This window comes from Scatophagus argus, chromosome 12, assembly GCF_020382885.2.
Source record: "Scatophagus argus isolate fScaArg1 chromosome 12, fScaArg1.pri, whole genome shotgun sequence".
Lineage (NCBI taxonomy): Eukaryota > Metazoa > Chordata > Actinopteri > Scatophagidae > Scatophagus > Scatophagus argus.
Genome location: NC_058504.1, coordinates 7,994,612 through 8,012,954, shown reverse-complemented (window position 1 = coordinate 8,012,954; position 18,343 = coordinate 7,994,612). Strand labels below are relative to the sequence as shown.

The 18,343-nt window shown below is 40.9% G+C and overlaps 1 protein-coding gene across 9 annotated transcripts in view; it reads right to left on the bottom strand.

The window, feature by feature from the left end:
• The window catches only part of diaph2 (diaphanous-related formin 2), a 337,446-nt gene that overhangs the window by 27,393 nt on the left and 291,710 nt on the right, over positions 1-18,343 (bottom strand). For 8 of the 9 annotated variants that reach the window (XM_046405286.1, XM_046405289.1, XM_046405287.1 and 5 more), the window contains 2 exons: positions 10,136-10,228; positions 8,390-8,455 (listed from right to left, as the gene is read on the bottom strand). In XM_046405286.1, the coding sequence (XP_046261242.1) occupies positions 8,390-8,455; positions 10,136-10,228 (159 nt within the window). The remainder of the gene's footprint in view (positions 1-8,389; positions 8,456-10,135; positions 10,229-18,343) is intronic. The other variant, XM_046405294.1, reaches the window with a different exon arrangement.

Below are 18,343 nucleotides of genomic sequence, written 5' to 3'. Positions count from 1 at the left end.
ATACACTGGACACATACATATATCTGTGTATGTACATACATATGAGTCAGGCATAATTAATGCATGCACACACAACATGTACATTGACACAATTGCGTGTACGCTCATACACACACACACAGACATCATCAAATAACAGATCTCTGCCCTTTACTATCTATCTGCTTAATCCTCATCCACTGGAGGCAGAGGGTCTGAACTGTGGCACACTGTCTATTTTTAAATTTGACATATTAGTCATCTCTTATGGGAACAACATTGTCATTTATGGAATTCATGAATACCAAGCTGTTGTGTTCCCTACTTGTTTCAGCAGAGTTTAACTGTTTTGGAGAAATTCAAATAAACTCGCAGATGCAGTTGGGTAGGATGCCTGTCTCCATAAGAGCACAGATGACAATCAGCTCCTACTGAAGACAGAGCTTAGTAGCTCCTCTTGAGCCCAGATAGAACAATCCAACTTCTCTAAGATACACAAGAGCACAGGCAAAAACTTGTTTCCTTTGTTTTCTCAGCCTCTTTCATCCTCTCCTATTAATTCAAAGAGAAAAATGTTCTCTCAAATCAGACAACTGAACTCTTCTTTAAGGAAGCTTCAGCTCTTTTTAGTTCCCCTTCACTAACCTTTATGAGTCATTATTACTTTTAGATCTGCTGATAAATGTCCACTTACATATTTTTTGCTGCAGCCGACCAAAGATTTACCCTTGAAAAGTTAATCAAAATCAAAGATTAAGCAACTTATTTCTAGAAATTAATGACGTGGATCATGCAGACAGGAAACTTAGGTTTACGATGTTAATACCATAATCCTTCAGCAGTTTCATTCTTCATACCACTACAGTACAAGAGTGGACCAAAGGTCCTCTGGCAGACCTCTGGCCAGCGATATTGGCTTCCAAAGCTAATGATCTCAAATAGTGCACTTGTGGGTAATTAACCGCTGTTCCCTTAGTAGCTTACTACAGCAAATATGTCATTGTGAAAATAAACAACAATTACACTTACACTCATTTTGCTCTAATTGCATCATCCTAAGTAACAATCACAAGCAAGGGGCACCTTAACAAAAGCTACAACAAAAAAATGTGAGGCCGTAACAAAATAGAAGACCCTAAGAAAAAGATAAAAGATTTACACAACAGAAGGTTATGTGAACACTGTGCATTAAATAGAGTATCTATTTAAAATCATCTCATCCTCATCCTCATGGGTATTTGGTGGTCAGCTGCAACAGCCGCACACTACACGCACGTAATGTGGCTGAGAGTGCTGCTAAAGGTTGGGAAAACTCATATAGGCAAGGGAGTAATTTAACCCCACTCAAGTCCTTCCATCACACACTAACCAAATAGAAGTCAAAAGAATGATTGAAGAAAGAAAGACAAAGAGATAAAAGGGAAGAAAAACAGAGGAGCGGATAAACCATTGGGATTAGTGCTAAGTAACTAAATGGGCCATATCATTTTTCCATTACCAGAAAGGAATAGCTATTTCAACTGTTGGAATCTAAATAAAAAAAGGTGAACTCTGTCCTCCCTCCATCTTTTGTTCATTCACGTGTAAATGTTACAGACACTTATAGCCTTCCATCTCTTACTTCCCTATGTGAGCAAATGGACATTTGCCATCATATCCTTGAGGCCCATCAATAAATAAACTTGACACAAATAAACAGATAAATAAATAAATGTGAGGAGGCTAGTAAATGGGCATCAGTCAGCATTAGTGATGGAACCATATCCATGAAGCACAATCATGCCTGACTGGAGGGGAGTGCCTGAGTGCAAGGAGCATTCTCGCTGATTGCATGCCCAGTATGTATGTATGTATGTGTGTGTGTGTGTGTGTGTGTGTGTGTGTCAGTCTTTTGCCATCATTTAACCCTCTCATTCTCTCATACTCTCTGCCCTGTTTAACTCTTTATCACTCGCTGTCATAACTATTCATCTGTCCACCACTGCCTCCCCTTTCTAACTTCACCTGGTAGCAAACACACCTCTTTGCACCATAACAAGACATCACAATTTCCATTTCTGCCAGTCCTTGATTTTGTCAGCTAGGTTGCAAATCTCAACCAACATCTTTCTTTTGCCTTCCAAACTGCTTTGTCATCGGTCTCCCTCTCTTTGCGTCTCACGAATTAATTTAGAATATTATAATAAATGCAATATTTCTGAAACAATCATGAAACGCTGGTTTTGTGCTGTTATCAATCATGGTTTTTCAGAATTTTTCTGATTTCACAAATATATATTTTCTAAATGCATATATTCATCATTTTTGTTTTCATTAAGGAACTAAAATTTTCCCTTTGCACAATGTTCAAGACCTAACAAATATACTGTATGTATCTTCTCAATGTTGCGTATTACATAATTTAAAGTGATGATTACTGTCAGTGCCATTGTCATATGGATTGAAGATGTATTTGCTGTTGGTTAATATTCAGATAATCTCAGAATTATCATACTCACTATATCCTTGTTCCCACCATCACCTTTGCCAACATCTCCTATTGAATGGAACATTTAACATTCTTTGAAACATTCTTTCTTTACCTGTATTACTGGATATTATCACTATCACTCATTCCCCAGTCTGCCTTTCCTTTCCTATGCGTATTACAGACATTAAGCCCACCTAATGTGAAAGTGAAACATTAATTCCACCTCATTGTGGCTGACAGATCGAAGATAGCAGCTGACACTTCAAATGCAAACATCAGACTGGGCATTATATCTTATACTTTGGTAACAGCCACATCATATTAAGGAGGTTAGAAAAAACACATGAGTATGTCAGCAGAGGAAGACGCATTTGATTCTGGCACTGCCTCTTATTGTCAGTGGAACGCCATACAGGATGGCATCCTATTCCACAGCACATTATTTGTTCTCTAGATGATCATCAGTTGCCCCTGCTGTATGCCTAATGAGCGATAAATAAGGTTTAATTCAACCAACACAAGTTGCCCATCCTTCAGCAGTAAGCATGATGGCTTGGGCGAGATTCCATTGGAATTATATGAGGGCAATTTTTCAGCTGGTGGGATGGTCCGACTGCCTCCCCCATCTTTGGCTTGCACAGGCATTCCTATGGCTTTAAGCTCTGCAAGTTTATAGGTCTATTAGGAATTCATCAAACAATGAACGTTATCAATCTTATTGTGTGAATGTGCCTTGGGTAAAAATAAGATGAAACCTTACATTATGGGGCCTCCAAAGCATATTTGCCCTCCAAAATTGATCCAGTATTGACAATTTACACTTAGGGTGACCTTTCATAACTGCCCACATACTTGAAAGCCAATATTGTTTGGAGAGTGAGCAAGGAAAAAAAAAGGCAGCCTACTGCAAATGCTCCAGGATATTATTGACTATGTTAAGTAAGACATTTTTGCTCTGTAGTTGTTCGTTGATGGTCCACTAGGCGGGAGGGTTGAGTCCTTTTTACATCAATGAGGCCCTTTGCCAATAACATAAGACAATATTGAACATAGATGTTGAGAGCTCTGAGTCCATTATAGCACTCGGTCATTGATTTCATTTCAAAAACAGAAAAAAGACAAGAAAAGAAAAGAAAAACCAAGCATTATACAGAGAGGCATAGTCTCCACATGATAACTTTAATCAGATAGAGTTGTAAAAGGGCATAATGGCTTCAAAAGGGCACGGATGTTGATACCATGTACTCAAGTAGATAACTTCAATATAATTTAAACAGCAACGGGTTTAAAGGGTACTTAACAGCAGGGGCAGTTGCAAGAGACCCCTGATGTCCACTCAGAGAGCTTGCCTTTTATTAAGATTTGATTTATCCTCTCAAAATGGCTTTACGTCACACTTCACTTACTTTACGTCCTCTCTTGGCAGAGTCAAGCAACGAATCAGTTATGCGCCAAGGGTACTCAAATGGTACATAAAATCTTCATCTACATTTCAATGATGGGTTTTCTGCTGTGGATGAAAAATGATCAAGTCCAGAAAAAGGCTCTATGGGTCAATGGGAGGGACAAAGGCTTTGTCTATGGCCCAGGATGTCAAATCTTAAATGGAGTGACTGTCCACGCCTCGGTTCCTTCCCATCTGCGTTTCCTTTTGGATGCTGATAAATATCCTTATCTATGAGAAGCAGGTGATAGATTTCAAGCAGCACATCTCTACAGACCTCTCCTCTCATCTACTCTATTGATATCTCACATCTACTAAGCCATCCAAGCTATACCAAGAGGCTTCAACACCCTCTGGGTCTCTTCGCCCCAAATCACGTTAGCTCCACTTCCTGTAGGATCGCCTCTAGGGTCGCCCCAATGAATAACATCTATCAGCTGAAGTGGAAGCCAGGAGCTTGTGGAGGCAAATGGCTTTAGCCCTCAACTCACAGACAGCCCACAGCAACAGTTCCTATCTGATGTGTGACACAAACTTGCATGTGTGTGAAATAGTACAGGAGTACAATTGTTGGAGAGGATGAGAGACATCCAGAGAGAGATAAAGCGATGGGTACAACATATGTGTTAGCAAATTAATTGTTAAGGGAATTACAATCACTATCACTTCCTGTGATGAAATTTAAGAAACAAATGGGCGATTTTCCCCCAGATCAGGGTAAAGATGAGAAAATAGCTGCCTGGCTGAACATACTGTGGTTGTCTACACTGGGGGGATGTGGATTACAAACACTGAAGTAGTAAGCATTAAAAGCTCATTTATGTCACAGGTGACGTTTGGTGATATAAGAGAACTTGTCTTTGCCAGCATCTCCATCTTTGGTCTTTTCATTTGGCCCTTTGCAGATTCATCCTCTTTCTTCTGTTAAAATTTCATGAGAGAAAATAGGTAATTTAATCTTCATTAAACATACAGGGAGCCCAGTCTCTGGCCTGACTAGCTGAATTAACTGCTAGGCTTCAGGGGATAAGATAGTTGGGCTGAAATTCCGTAACCCTGACAAGCATTATATCACTGCATCTCTATTTTTTAATGGGGATGAGATGATCCCTCCCGGTTCAATGTCAAATAAGTCCTTAAGAGGCTTACTATAGAGAAGAAAAGATGGAACTTTTGATGGACTGACCTGTGAAGGTGAAACAAGAGAGTAGGGCATAGACAGGAAAGGAGAGAGGCCCTGGTTTGGGATTGTAATGACGTGGAAAAGGCAGTAAATAAATAAGATTGGCTTGCTTCTCTTTGAAATCTGATTGATGTGTCTTTTGGGATGCCCCCCAGTATGAAAGACCTACTGAGTCTGTGGCTTTCATCCCTGACCGAAAATCGATGAGCCAGGATGTATGAGAGGCTCCATATCTCTACCCACCAATCTCCTGCCAGATACCCACGAAAATGTTTCACCAGAAAGGGAATAGGATCTAGAGGAGTAGGACTCACTCACACAATTTATCCTATTCAACAACAACTTAATTTTAATGTACAATGTTTGTGCAAAAAAAAAAGAGAAAAGTTATTATAAATATAGTGTTAAACCAAGCAGACTGCGTACCACAGAACACTTTATATATATTACCTTCATGTAATGAGACTGAACCCACAACAGAAAAGGGGCTTTTCTGGTTTCCATCAATCCATCCAGTTTCCATGTGTTGAATTAGGACTGGCTGGTGTAATTGCATAACACATGAGAATGGCCTCCCGGGTTAGGTTTTCCATCTTACGCAAAGTGGAGACAAGGAAATAGGAAATGCTTCCGAAATTGGGTGTAATTGTGACTGACAGCGCCTAGAATTGTGTTCAGCCTGACACTTGAGGTAGTCTGCTAGAGTGTAGTTTAGCCTGGAGGACGAGAAAGAACTACATGCTGGGTTTAAATGAACTCCTTTGACGTAAGCGCAGATTCTTGTGCGACTCTGAGAGACTCTCTTTGGTACAAGCTGCTCGTTTGAGGATGACAGGAGGTTAATCAAGCTTTAAAGCATGAGATTACAACAGACATGACAAGCAGGCATGAATAGATTGGGCACACTGTCTGATACAACTGTTCAGAGAATCTTCTCTACCAATGAATTGACTGAAATGTCTCTCAGTCCCTGTGTCAAAAAGAAAGCAAATATATACAAAATACAGAACAAAAGTACATTAACATTAATGCTGCTGTACACTCTGAAAAATTACACCTCCATTCAAGAAGTAAAAACCCAAAGAAAGCTTTTAACGACTGAGATGCCTTCTGTTCTGTCTTCCACCACCAGGGAATCTGACTGTTTCTTTTTATAGAAAGTACTTTTAAAAATTTTCCCTCAGACTCCACATAAAGATTTCTGTTTGCCCTCTTTAATGAGACGAGACAAATTCCTCCTATGCTCTATAGCTGCTGAATTCATTTCCAGATTCCATTTAGAAAAATCCATGAAGCCAGCATGGCAAAAGGATTTAGCCCTCTCATCACCTCAGAGTGGAGAATCCATGCAGCTGTTTATCAAACCACAGTGCGGGTTCCATATCAATAAACAGGGAGTCATCTGTGCATAATACACTCTGGTAGCAAGGCAGTATATATGCATTGGAAAAAGAAAGCGTTCTGAGAAGGATCTGATGCACAATGCCATGCAGAAGAGAGAGAGAGAGAGTGAGTTATTACAAGTACCAAAGTCATCTTATTTATCTCAGAATAGGAAAATAGGTCATAGACATACAAAATATTCAATTAAATATCAAGCATAATCACAAGTAAAGACAGTGTTACAAGCTACAGCTTTACAATGACGCCATGACATATCGCATAGTGCAGTGGCCACTGGTATCTATTAGGGTCCAGGGTGCATTGAAGCACAGGCAAAGTGGTCACAGCAGCAAGTAAGGTAATGCAGATGTTCCTAAACTCCGTCCCGTCCTCCTGACAGAGGACAACCCACCAACATATTTCTAGTCTGGGCTTTGACACGCCGAGAACACATCTACAGATCAAGAAAGGTGATCAGATGCACAGACCACCTCAACTGACTCAACACAAAAGAACTGCAATTCTACTGAGGGTTCATTTCCTCAGGAGGAACACAGACACCCCACATAGGAAACCTTCCATTCATATCCAGAGTTTGTGACCATATGTGAGGGTTGTAACATTAATTGGTAAACTGTTAGCATTTCCTTCAGGCTCAGCTCCATCTTTAGCAAGACAGTGCAGAAACACTGTTGGAGCTACAACAAGCTTTGCGCTATCTTACCCGCTGTCATGAACAAGACCCTGAGAGAGAACACTTTCTTTTGGGACAGCCACTTGCCCCCAGCCCAAAAGGTAGCACTCACTTATTTTTTTCATGCCATCCATTTCATATTTGGCTACAAAGTGCCAAGTTCACAATGGAGGTCACAGACCAGTGAAGCCAACAGGATTAGGTCATCGACAAACAGAAGGGGTGAAATGAGTTCACCAAAATGGACACTGTCTACTTCTCTGCCGCCCCTTCCCTTCAGAAAACAACAAAAGGAATACATGAGAAGGTACAAACTTGGAAAAAATGCTTTGCCACTGTGTAGCTTTTTTGTTTTTTGATAACCTCAGCAATTTCCATCAGAAAATGCTTCTCTTATGGCTTAAATGCTACATATCAATTCACCTGATCATTCCTCCAATTACAGGACTTTGGTGTTCTTGGAGGTATCATGTCCAGGGCCCACATAGACTACCAGAGGCCGCGACACTCCAAAATGCTTTTTGCCCTTGACTCCCATATTCACCGAAATATTGAATATAGGAGTGCTACTCTGGAGGTTCCTGAAGTATCCCCAAATGCTCCCAGCAACTGTCACTCTGTATGTGCACTCTGGATGGCACCTGACCCTGTGCTGTGCATAGAGGAAAGCCTAAGCTATATTTAATTGGTACTTCTACAACTTACATACTTGCCCACCAAACATTTCTTCCCGCACATCAGTAATTATTCAGTTCTTTTGATTTGCCATTGCAAAATTTAAGTTAAGACCAACAGCAATATTCGGTGATGTGTGTGTGTTTTGATTTCATCTATATTGCATTCTGGAACACATTTCAAATAACATTGCTGCAGAAATCATCATTACAACAAGTCAAATTATACATTTCTCCAAATTAGAGTTGATTTATCTTGAGCCTGGAGTTGCTTTCCTTAGTGAGGAGCTGCGCATGTAGAGTAGATCGGTCTTTGTTCCAATTTAAATTTGTCATCCAACTAAACCTTCCATGCTAAATTACAGTATATATTACATATTATAGCTCTGAATATTTCATTGTTTGCCAAGTCGAATGCAATAACTCCGTGCAGAACTCTGCATGTGGTAGACCAGCTCAGCTTGAGTGCTCTGACAAAAAGGATGTGTGAGATGCAGCCAGCATAAGTGCAGTAGGAGGCAGGGTGGTGCTGGGTTAAAAAGGTACTAAAATACACACACACCTAGGGTTCTGTTGCCATAGTTAGCACCCGGCCACCGAGAAGCTGGACTGGAAGGACTTTGATCACCTGTAACAATGTTGGTGACAAAACAATAAATAAAGAAAAAGAAAAGAAAAAAAAGAAGGGAAGGGCAGAGAAAAAGGAAAAGAGAAAAATGCATCAGAGGTGACACATCTATATTTGGCAGGAATAAACCACTCCCAGAGTTTGGAAAAACCCCTCAGGTTTGCTAAGACACCTTAACACACAGGTGCACATTAAACCCAAGTACAGAAATATGGAATGAACAAAGTGCAGGTGAAAATGGAGCTGGTTATGTCTGTTGATGAGCAGTGTGCAAGTGTGTATGTTGTTACACGCTTGTATGGTTTTACAGTCAAAACAATAAATAATTTGAAGGGAAAATACCATTTCCATATATAATCAACCTACATATTTTAAACCTAACTGTCTTTAAGTAAATAAAATCACAAGAAATACAATCTTGTACAATAAGTTGAACTATGTTTGTGAAAATTATAGCAATTGGGATTTGTTTTTTAAACTAACAGTTTTGTTTTTAAATTTAGAATTCTGTTTATTTTATTAGATGTAAACATACACACATGCACCATATTTGTCACTTAAGATAACAGGTGGTAAGCTGAGAAAGCTGAGAAATTGCAGTCACAGTGTTGCACATATATACACATACATAAATTGGGTTAATATGAAAAAAAAAACAACTACTGATCATGAGAAAAATAGGTGGTAGAGCAGAGGCATATGTGTGACCCAGGCAGAGATCAATCTGTTGTGGCCATGTCAGCCTGCCACAGAGGACAAGACTTACTTATCTGTGAAAACGAACATTCCCTGTATCAGTTTAAATGAGCCATACCTGACACACATACAACAGATCTCTTCTGCTAAAAAAGAATTATGCTACCAATGACAAGCGCTAATAAATCTGGTGTGACTTGAAATAGTCAAGTAACTTAAACACTTAATAGTGGGATGACAGCCAGTCAATCCTTCAATCCTCAGGCAAAAGTAAAGTTAAAAGAAAATACCGACAAAAGTCGTTTTGGTGAAATTTAACTGTAATTCCTATAACTCTACAAGATCTCTTCACGGAAATATTGCCGGGTAACAATCTAAAAATATGGTTTAGACATAAATCTTCTTTATTTTTCTTAAAAAAATATGCACTTATTTTCTACTGCCTGCTTCACTGTGTTTGCCTGATAGCAGAATCATCCCATCTACCCATAGGTCTGATTTCCTCTTATTTTTTCTACCATGTTGCCAGTGTGGAGATGGCAGCACCTGTGGCTCTTCTGCAGAAGTCTGACTCGCATATCAATTGACCTTGGCACCCTTACAAGGTGGTACTCCTCAGGGCACGGGCCATTCATCAGGGCAGATCGGAATATGTTAACACCAGGATTACACTAAATCAGTTCAGTCCTACATCATTCCAATTGCAACCAGCATGGCTACATTATAATGAGTGCTTCATGAAAGACTAAGGGACAATAAATCGCTAATGGCCTGCACTAAGCCACATGTGTCCTTGTTTCTAAGACACCTATCTGTATTTGCATGTGTTCCTATGTGTGTTTATGTTTTATGACACTCTCTGTGTTGGGCTCAAGCACAGAAATATGCAATAACACAGACTGGATAGCAAAACTTTGTTTCTGTGAGCTAAACAAAAACAAAGAATTACATAGAAAATAAAGACAGTAGTTTTTGATGCTTTACCATTGCGCGGTGTCCGTTTTCGTCGATCACGGAAGGCTGCTCCAGACTGTAGAGCTTCCATTAGGCTATCCATCACACCAGTTTCATCTCCTTCTGTAAGAGAGCAGATAACAAAGGCACAAGTTATTACAGGACGATATGTAACTATGTAACATACTTGAACACACATACACACACACACACACACACACATACACACACTGTGTTTCAATGTCTAATTCATTTATTGTGGTGTGGAAGCAGTAGATGCCCTCTAACGGTGCATGGAAAATCACCTTACATCTCAGCTAGAGAGAGTCGTGATTCTGAGTAAGATATAAACAAGTCTTTTATGAGAGTATGAGTCTTGGGGAAAGAGGCCTGTCTCTTAGGCCCGTCTGTTTTTTTTTTTTCAATAAACAGCTGGAGAGGAGGAAAAATACACTTAGAGCTTAGCAACTAATACAGGCAGAGGAGCCTCAGGATGAAAGCATCCACTGATGCTCATTGACAGATATTCTTTCTGTGGCTAACGCAGGGGAGCTAAGTGCTCTTTACAAAGATTTAGTGTGGAGCCGCTCAATACCCGCCCGCTCTATCATTGTTCAGTCAATGACACTGGACCGGCCTTCGAAAAACATTCCCCCTGCCCACCGTTCCGGCTGTCCTATGGATCTATGAAACTAGAGAACTGGAGGCAGTCGGCATGGCTGAAGAGACAGGTAGGAGACATTTAAAGTGCTATGAGGCCAACAGCATGACAAGCTCAACCCACGCTGTGCACATGCAGAATACCGCTCAATGAAAGCGGGAGTTCAAAAATAAGCTTAGGTTCTATATCTGGGTCATCTATCTTTACACCCCAATACTAATGAGTCAGAGGGGCACCCTTTTTATCATTCTGGTCCAGAACAGACATTATTTTAAACTAGGATCATTAGGGTGACTTATTGCGGTGCTGGGGACTTGGCCATCAATTCTTTTGAGCATGTGAGCCAACTAGTTCTTCCCCAATGTTTACAATCAAGGTTCAGGCATCTTGCTTCTCGACCGTGCTTACAACAAGCTCTGAACGGAAACATATGGAAATAAAAGGACACAACTGCTACTTTCAGCAAGCAGCACTTTTCCTGAGACTGGAATGATCAATCTTTTGATACTCGTAAGTGTTCAAAGAGTCACAACAGTCAGGCAAATTGAAGTTATGAACAAAACATGTTGACATGGAATGATGTTTGATTAATTTAAGGAAACGATATATATTTTACCATTATTAGACAAAGTTAGGACTTGATGTTTCCCTTCTCCTCCAGCAACAAAACACCCGACCTGTGATCACTCGTGCAAGCAAAAGACGACAGTACAGCCAAGAATAGAAACATATGTCATGCATATTTTTTTAAAAAGCAACTCTTTACTCGTACTCAAACTAATTTTGCTCTCTATCTCATTCCTTCTCTTTCTTTCTCAAGTCCTTCCCAAGGGCTACTTTGAAATCAAAGTATCTGTTCTGGCTCTGTGCTGTGCTTAAAAGCAATCCCGATTAAATCAAGCTTAATTAGACCAGCTTTATCACAGCAAAACCAAAGCCGAGCCAAGCTGTGCTTATCTCAAATTGCAGCACTACACCTCAAGTAGCAAGCTCATTGGTTTAAAGGGGGAGCATGGGTTTTCTCCGCTGTAGACCTGAAGAACAATTCGGTGAACAACTTGCAGCTGCTACAACTGTATCAACTCCCAAGATCTTTAGCTACTCCCTCTTTGTATGTAGGCTAGCAAGGACACATTGTGAATGTGACAGAAGGTAGAAAGTGTTAAGCGGCAGGTAAACATTTATCTACAACCACCTTGGCACAAGAAACTTTCTGACAGCTCCCTTCTTCACTCCCTTCTTCATGGAGACCCAGACATCACAGGGGGCACCTGACACTTTGATCAATTTGTCCTACTTCTAGCTTAACTGTAGCACAATTCATCATTTCTAATGGCCAGGACTTGAGAACTGTAGTAGACTGGGGTTTAGGGGGAGGACTGCAGACACAATGAACCAAAAAGCCGAAAATGGAAAACATACTCCCCAGTCACCTTACAGTGCTCAATTAACTATGTCCTACTGGGCCACAACTTAAACTTGAGAAGGCCTTACTCTTAGCAAGAGACTGTCAAGAGTGAGCATTCAGACCATAAACTTCACATATAGTATTGAAGTATTTATGTGAATATATTCAACAAAACAGCAAAGACAAGTTAAGCCTTTAATAGAAAAAAATAAGACTGAACATTATTTGACTACACTTATTCCAGTAATCCTTAGAGCAAACTTTCTTCATTACTTAGTATAACATTGCCCACTTTAGCAGACATTTCTGCCTCGTTACTGCAATTCACTCTTGTCTTATTTTGAGCTGTTAAACCTAGGGCAAATATTCATCCGCTTCTCATTAGCAGCAGTGGTTGAATTGCATGCTGGGGAATTACAGAAAAGCTAACCTTTTATGCCCAAAGATCTTTCTCAAGAGGAAAGATCCCCTCTGCTCGCAGGAAATTGCTTTCTAAATGGGTTAAGATGGGCTAAGACCCAAGACATTGACAAACCCTTCCAGTGATGAAACACGTTGGTGGGCACCTCAACAGACAGCCCCGGGGTCCTTTAATGATCTTATTAAGGCTTGTGGAAGTGCGGAACATGGTTGTGGCTTTTGCACCTGTAGGTACTTTCTTAAACATTAAACCTTTAAGAGCAAATATAAAGCTCTGTGCAACTCTACCTCCTAGAGAGACGGTGCACCTGTTCCATCTCTTTTCCTTTGATCCCCTCCTCCCCCTACCCTCCCCCTCTTTCACCTGAATATCAGGTGGTACCTGGACCCAGAGGCTATGCCAAATGTAACGTTGAGCCCTGGGGATTGGCTCAGCCTGCAATATATTTACCAGCAGCACTATCACATTTTCTAATTAGGAGGGATAACAAGAATAATGTGCTCCCAGCAGGAGTGGCACAAAAGACTTCACACATCAGATTAGTTTTTTTCCTTAAGAAATGCAAAGTAAAAATAAAGTACCTACAGTGAAAGCAGGAGAAAGTGTACTATTAAAAAATACAAGTAATAGGATAGGGAAAAAAATAACAGATACTCTAAGTGTCACCATGGGGAGAGAAAGATATGAAGGAAAGAGTGAAGGAGAATCAGAATTCATGGTGAAAAAGAAAAGAGAGCATAAGCTAGGGAGAAAAGTGAAGAGTTTCTGTGGCTGCGTTAGCGAGCGTGGTGGAGTAGGTCATTGAGAGAGACTAGTGGAGTGAGGCAAGCCCCAGGTCATAAAACACCCTCGTTATTTGACGGCCTGAGCCTGTGACATTTAATTATTTCTTAAACATACATAGCAGTATGCAAGCACAGGCACGCAGATACTCACATATGCTAAAACTACGAATTTTTTGTGGTACAAATTCATGTTGTATATTTGCTCGAGTCCACTCATCTAAATTCACGGTGCAGATTTCTCAGCTGACAAGTGAGCGAAAGTCTTACAGACCAAAACAGCGAGGACAGATAGTTAGAGGAAGGCTGATAGAGAGCTCCTTCAACTCATGTCAGCAGGATGACCTATACTCATGGCTGCTCATAGTGAGATCGCTTAGAGGACACACAGAAATCAAGCCAAGTGTTTCAAAAAAGCCAATGCATCATCGAGACATCCATTCAAACTCTAAATCCTCAGTCAAAGACCAATTAGGTATCAAAAAAATAAGATTAAATTATGCAACACATGACACTTCATTTGTCTATTTGTGACAATTAAAATCAGTCATCTGCGACATTCAAAATATGTATACAACTGCAAAGCAAAAGCACAGCTGTTGCCTTCGAAAACATGACAAAGCTTTTCACTCAATCACTGAAGCAGAAAACCTTGTATGTATCTTAATGATATGCTGGGCTCTCTTTTTAAACACCAAAGGCATAGCATTCATATAATTATGCAGCAGTGCCAACAAAGCCTGTTCATAAATTCAATTTGCTATCTGTCATCTCCTGCATGGTGTGCAGCAGAGAAAAAAAACACAGTGGATCGATTGAGAACTCAATTTCTGATGGCTCACATGCAGCCTTCATGATTCATGGGGGAAAAGAAAGACAAATAATTCACTGAATTTTAAAAAGCTTCTGTCTGCAATGTGTGAGTTTCTAATGTAATGGCAAATTATGACTTCTTATATGTCATAAGTGAAACTGGTGACAACAATGGCATGTTAACTGAAAAGACAAACAACAGTGTAAGCATACAAAAAAAAGAGATTTATCATTGTCACATATTTTAATAAATCACAGCTACAGATTTCTATAAGCGTAGTACACTCCTCCCTAACCAAACCCTCAACATGTGGAACATAGCCATAGGAAAGATGTCTATTGAGCACTGCTATCCACATCCTTCCAGCAGCCAGTCCCAGAGTCTAATTTACTCTGTAACGAGAATTAATAAGTGCTTACAGGCCTTGAATCGCTGCGAGAGAAGAACACAGTGAGACTTTAACCTCACCCGAGTCACTGTCCCTGACTCCAGGAGAGATGATGAAAAAGAAAAGTTTGAATGTGGAGGAGTCGCTAATATTTTATTTATTCATTTATTTATTTATTTTTGGCTGCTGTGGATTGTTTTTGAACACATTTGAGCCCATCTGTTCCCCCACAGAGAGTCACCTGTGTAATTAACCTGGAGCATTAGCCGTGAAACAAAGGCCTTGGCGGTGGGGGTGTTTGGGTGGGTGGGGGGTTGGCTCTCCACCTGGCCACAACCACACTTTCTTCTAACATCATCTACTCTGTGCTTTCCCTTGTATGCACCTGGTTTTGTGTTACTTTCACATCTGAAGTCAGGCTCAGCCACCTAGCATGCACAACCACCTGCAATACTGCAACACTCCCCTCCTGTCTGCTCTCTTACTGTCTGGCTCTGAGTGGAGTCCCCCCACACCCCCACCCCGCCCCACTCTCCAAACCCTCTGCCAGCAGCCCCTAAGACCTGGAAAGACAGACACCATTACTGCCAGAGAGCACAGAGAACACAAGTGCCCGAAGGACAGCAGTTGTGCACCTGTTAGATGTCTTTCCTTTGTTTTTCACTCTCTCCTCTCTGTCTCTATGTCCCTGCAGTCCAACCACCCAACCCTGACAAAGGCTTTGACACGGTGACCCAAGAAACTTTTCAGACATGCTCCAGTCTTTAATTTGTAGGTGCATGTTGTGTTGTGTGAGTCTTTGTGTGTGTGCGTGCATGTTTACTAGTCCACCTCGGTGAAAAGGCAGAAGGAAAAAAGGGAAACTAAAGGGCAAAATGGCTAATAAAAAAGACAGACTTTCTCAGTGATTCATCTGGATTGTTTTACTGTAACAACTTGATGAGCAAACCCACTCATGTCCTCCCTAACTCAATTAGGGATGCTCCCACAACCTGCCATTCCAAGGAAAATTGCACTGTAGTTTCTTTGCTCTTGATCTGAGCCCCTGAGTGGCGCCAGGGTCAGGAGGATGGTGGTTTGGGGGGGCTGTGGAGTGGTTCCAGAATGTGGTGTGGGAGGTGAGAGGTGTATTGTGTTTGACGTGCATGAAGTACAGACAACTGTTGGCGCTAGGCTGGCCTGGTCACCGCATGCCTGATCCCGTGCTGTGAAAGAAACAGAGATGTCCTGACTGCAAGAGACTGGGGGGAACGTGGAGAGAAGTTGGATGTCGACAAGGGAGAGATGAAAGTGGATTAGCCGCCGTGGCGATTTGCATTCTGTGGTGGAACGAAAGCCCCTGCGATGCCCTGAATAGCTGGATGCATGAATAAGTAAACAAACAAAAACAAAAATAAACCCTCCATCTGGATGGATGCTGCCAGGCCCCAAGTGAGAAACAGTAGGGAGGGAAGGTTGGGAGATAGGAAGGGGGGAAGAGAGATGCTTGTAACGTAGCAGTCACCACTCTCTGCTTGCTCTGCTATAATTTACTTCGACTGCCTGCGGGCTCCCCCCAGTTACCATATTGCTATCACCATCTATCCACTGCTTTTGGCTAGTTTGCCAAGTAACACCACCAACACACAAGGGAGGGCTCAAACCCAGCTCTGGCAGATGTTAAGATGACACACTTTCTCTGAGCCACAAGGGGTCAACATGTCAGAGTGCCAGCGGTGCCAAGGGAGCCTGTCCTCACAGCAGGGAGGGCCACTATTTCAGCTTTTCCATAAGCTAGGTACTGCTGAATTTAGCCACAGTATGTGCATTTTCACTGTGACCTGACAGTAGCTGATGATGTCTGCTTTTAACTGAGCCGTCACTGTGGACTGAACAAACATGTGGTGTGGCTGAGAAGCAGATAGAAAGCAATGTTTTAACAAGGTTTACTAAGCTCAGCATTCAGAAGTACTGAAGTACCTGTGTGATGTAAGAGCTCTGGTTTGGAGTTGAATTTCAGTCATGGTTTTCTGTCTCTCTTTCCCTCTCTTCACAACATTCGTGTGAATGTTTTCTGATCTGCTCTTTGCCATGGGATCAGAGCACTTGTGAGATCTTTTTTTGTTGTTGTTGTTGTTGTTGTGTCTCTACATTGGTAGAAAAAATAAAATCCAAACAATTTAAGTGAAAATTAGTGTAGTCTTTTGTGATGACTTTAATCTCATTCTAGAAGGGAATGGTGCTTCGATGCATACTGCTGTCTACCACAAAGTCTTTTTTAACGCTACCATTGGCAGTTGCGAAAGTCACGAATTTTCAAATCCTACATAGGGGCTTTAATGCAATATGACCATTTTTAGCTGCTAAGTCACATTAAAATGTTTTTAACGGCTAAACACTTGAAGGCTTCTCTTATGAAGCAGCAACAGGGAGTGCAGCCTTAATCCTTGAGGACAGTGCTGGACTGCTTGTGACTGGGCTAATTTAAGGACGTTTTCTTTTTTTTCCGTCAGGAGACTGGTTTTAAATATTGCAAAAGAGATACCGTCAAAGAGAATGTGGTTACAGTGAAAAGGTGCAGGTGAAAGACATTTTTACTGCAATCTGTGTAAACCTCAAACCTCCAACATATTAACAAGCTAATAGCATCCTTTACTGTGCTGTTCTGGTGAATGGACAAAAAGGGCCCTGAACTATTTGCACCATGCCAAAAATCACAGCCTTTCTTTTAAATGTGATGCATAGAGCACAGTTCATACCAGAGCCATTTAAATGAATCAGGTTGTTAAAATGAAATGGAGGTCAAAGAAGCTTTGTCACATTTTAAACGAGTGGATGCATTTGGAGTTTTGGAATCCAGATCAAGATCTGAACCAAACCACATATGGGCTGTTTGCATCAGTGAAAGGCGGTGCTGTCTGGGGGGAAGCTAAATGGATTTGACAATGAGATTTGATGGTCTTTGTAGTGAGGGTAATTAGGTTTGATTGACTGTAAAGTGACTGGTGAGGTCCAGATCTGGGAGGGGAAATGATCAGACACTTGAACCACCCACAAATTAATGAGATTCAACTGTGCCTGAGCTGATTTCACCAAGGAGAAGAAGAACATTTACCAAAGCAATGGGAGAGGGAAAAGCGCATGGCAAAATGAGTATAATGAATGTGTGTGTGAGAGAGCGAGAGACAGACTTAGAAGGACACAGAGAGAACAAGAGAGAGAAATCAGGAAAGACAGAGATATCTGATGCATGTCTTACTTCCTTGGCTGCACCTTTAACTAAATCAAGTTAAAGATAAAAGATAAAAGTGATTAAAAGCTTCACGGTGCAATCTAATTAGTGTTATTTGTCTTTTGACTTTCTCCTGATACCAAAGATGGTGCCAAAAAAAAAAAAAAATCATCTTCACAATTTAATACGTAAGGCAGTCTGACAGAAATGTGGGACAGAATATTCCTCGATGTTGCCTTTAATTGCTAATGAACTATGGTATTTATCATCGAATATTAAGAGGCCTCCTATGATGCAAGGATCATTTTCTTCCTGCTGACATATATTTATGGAAATGCACTGGAAATCTGTTAAGCTGAAGACTTGATGAGTATTCTCATGCATCACCTTCACTTACAAAATGTCACTTTGCAGTCAATCAGATGTATTTAATCCTTTCATGTAATTTGTTTATGAATAATTCTCTCTTTCTGGATGTTTCCATTCATGCTGCTTGCTCTTATAGGCCTTAGCCGAGATGCAGTCAGCCACATTCACTGTGCCATCATAGCCT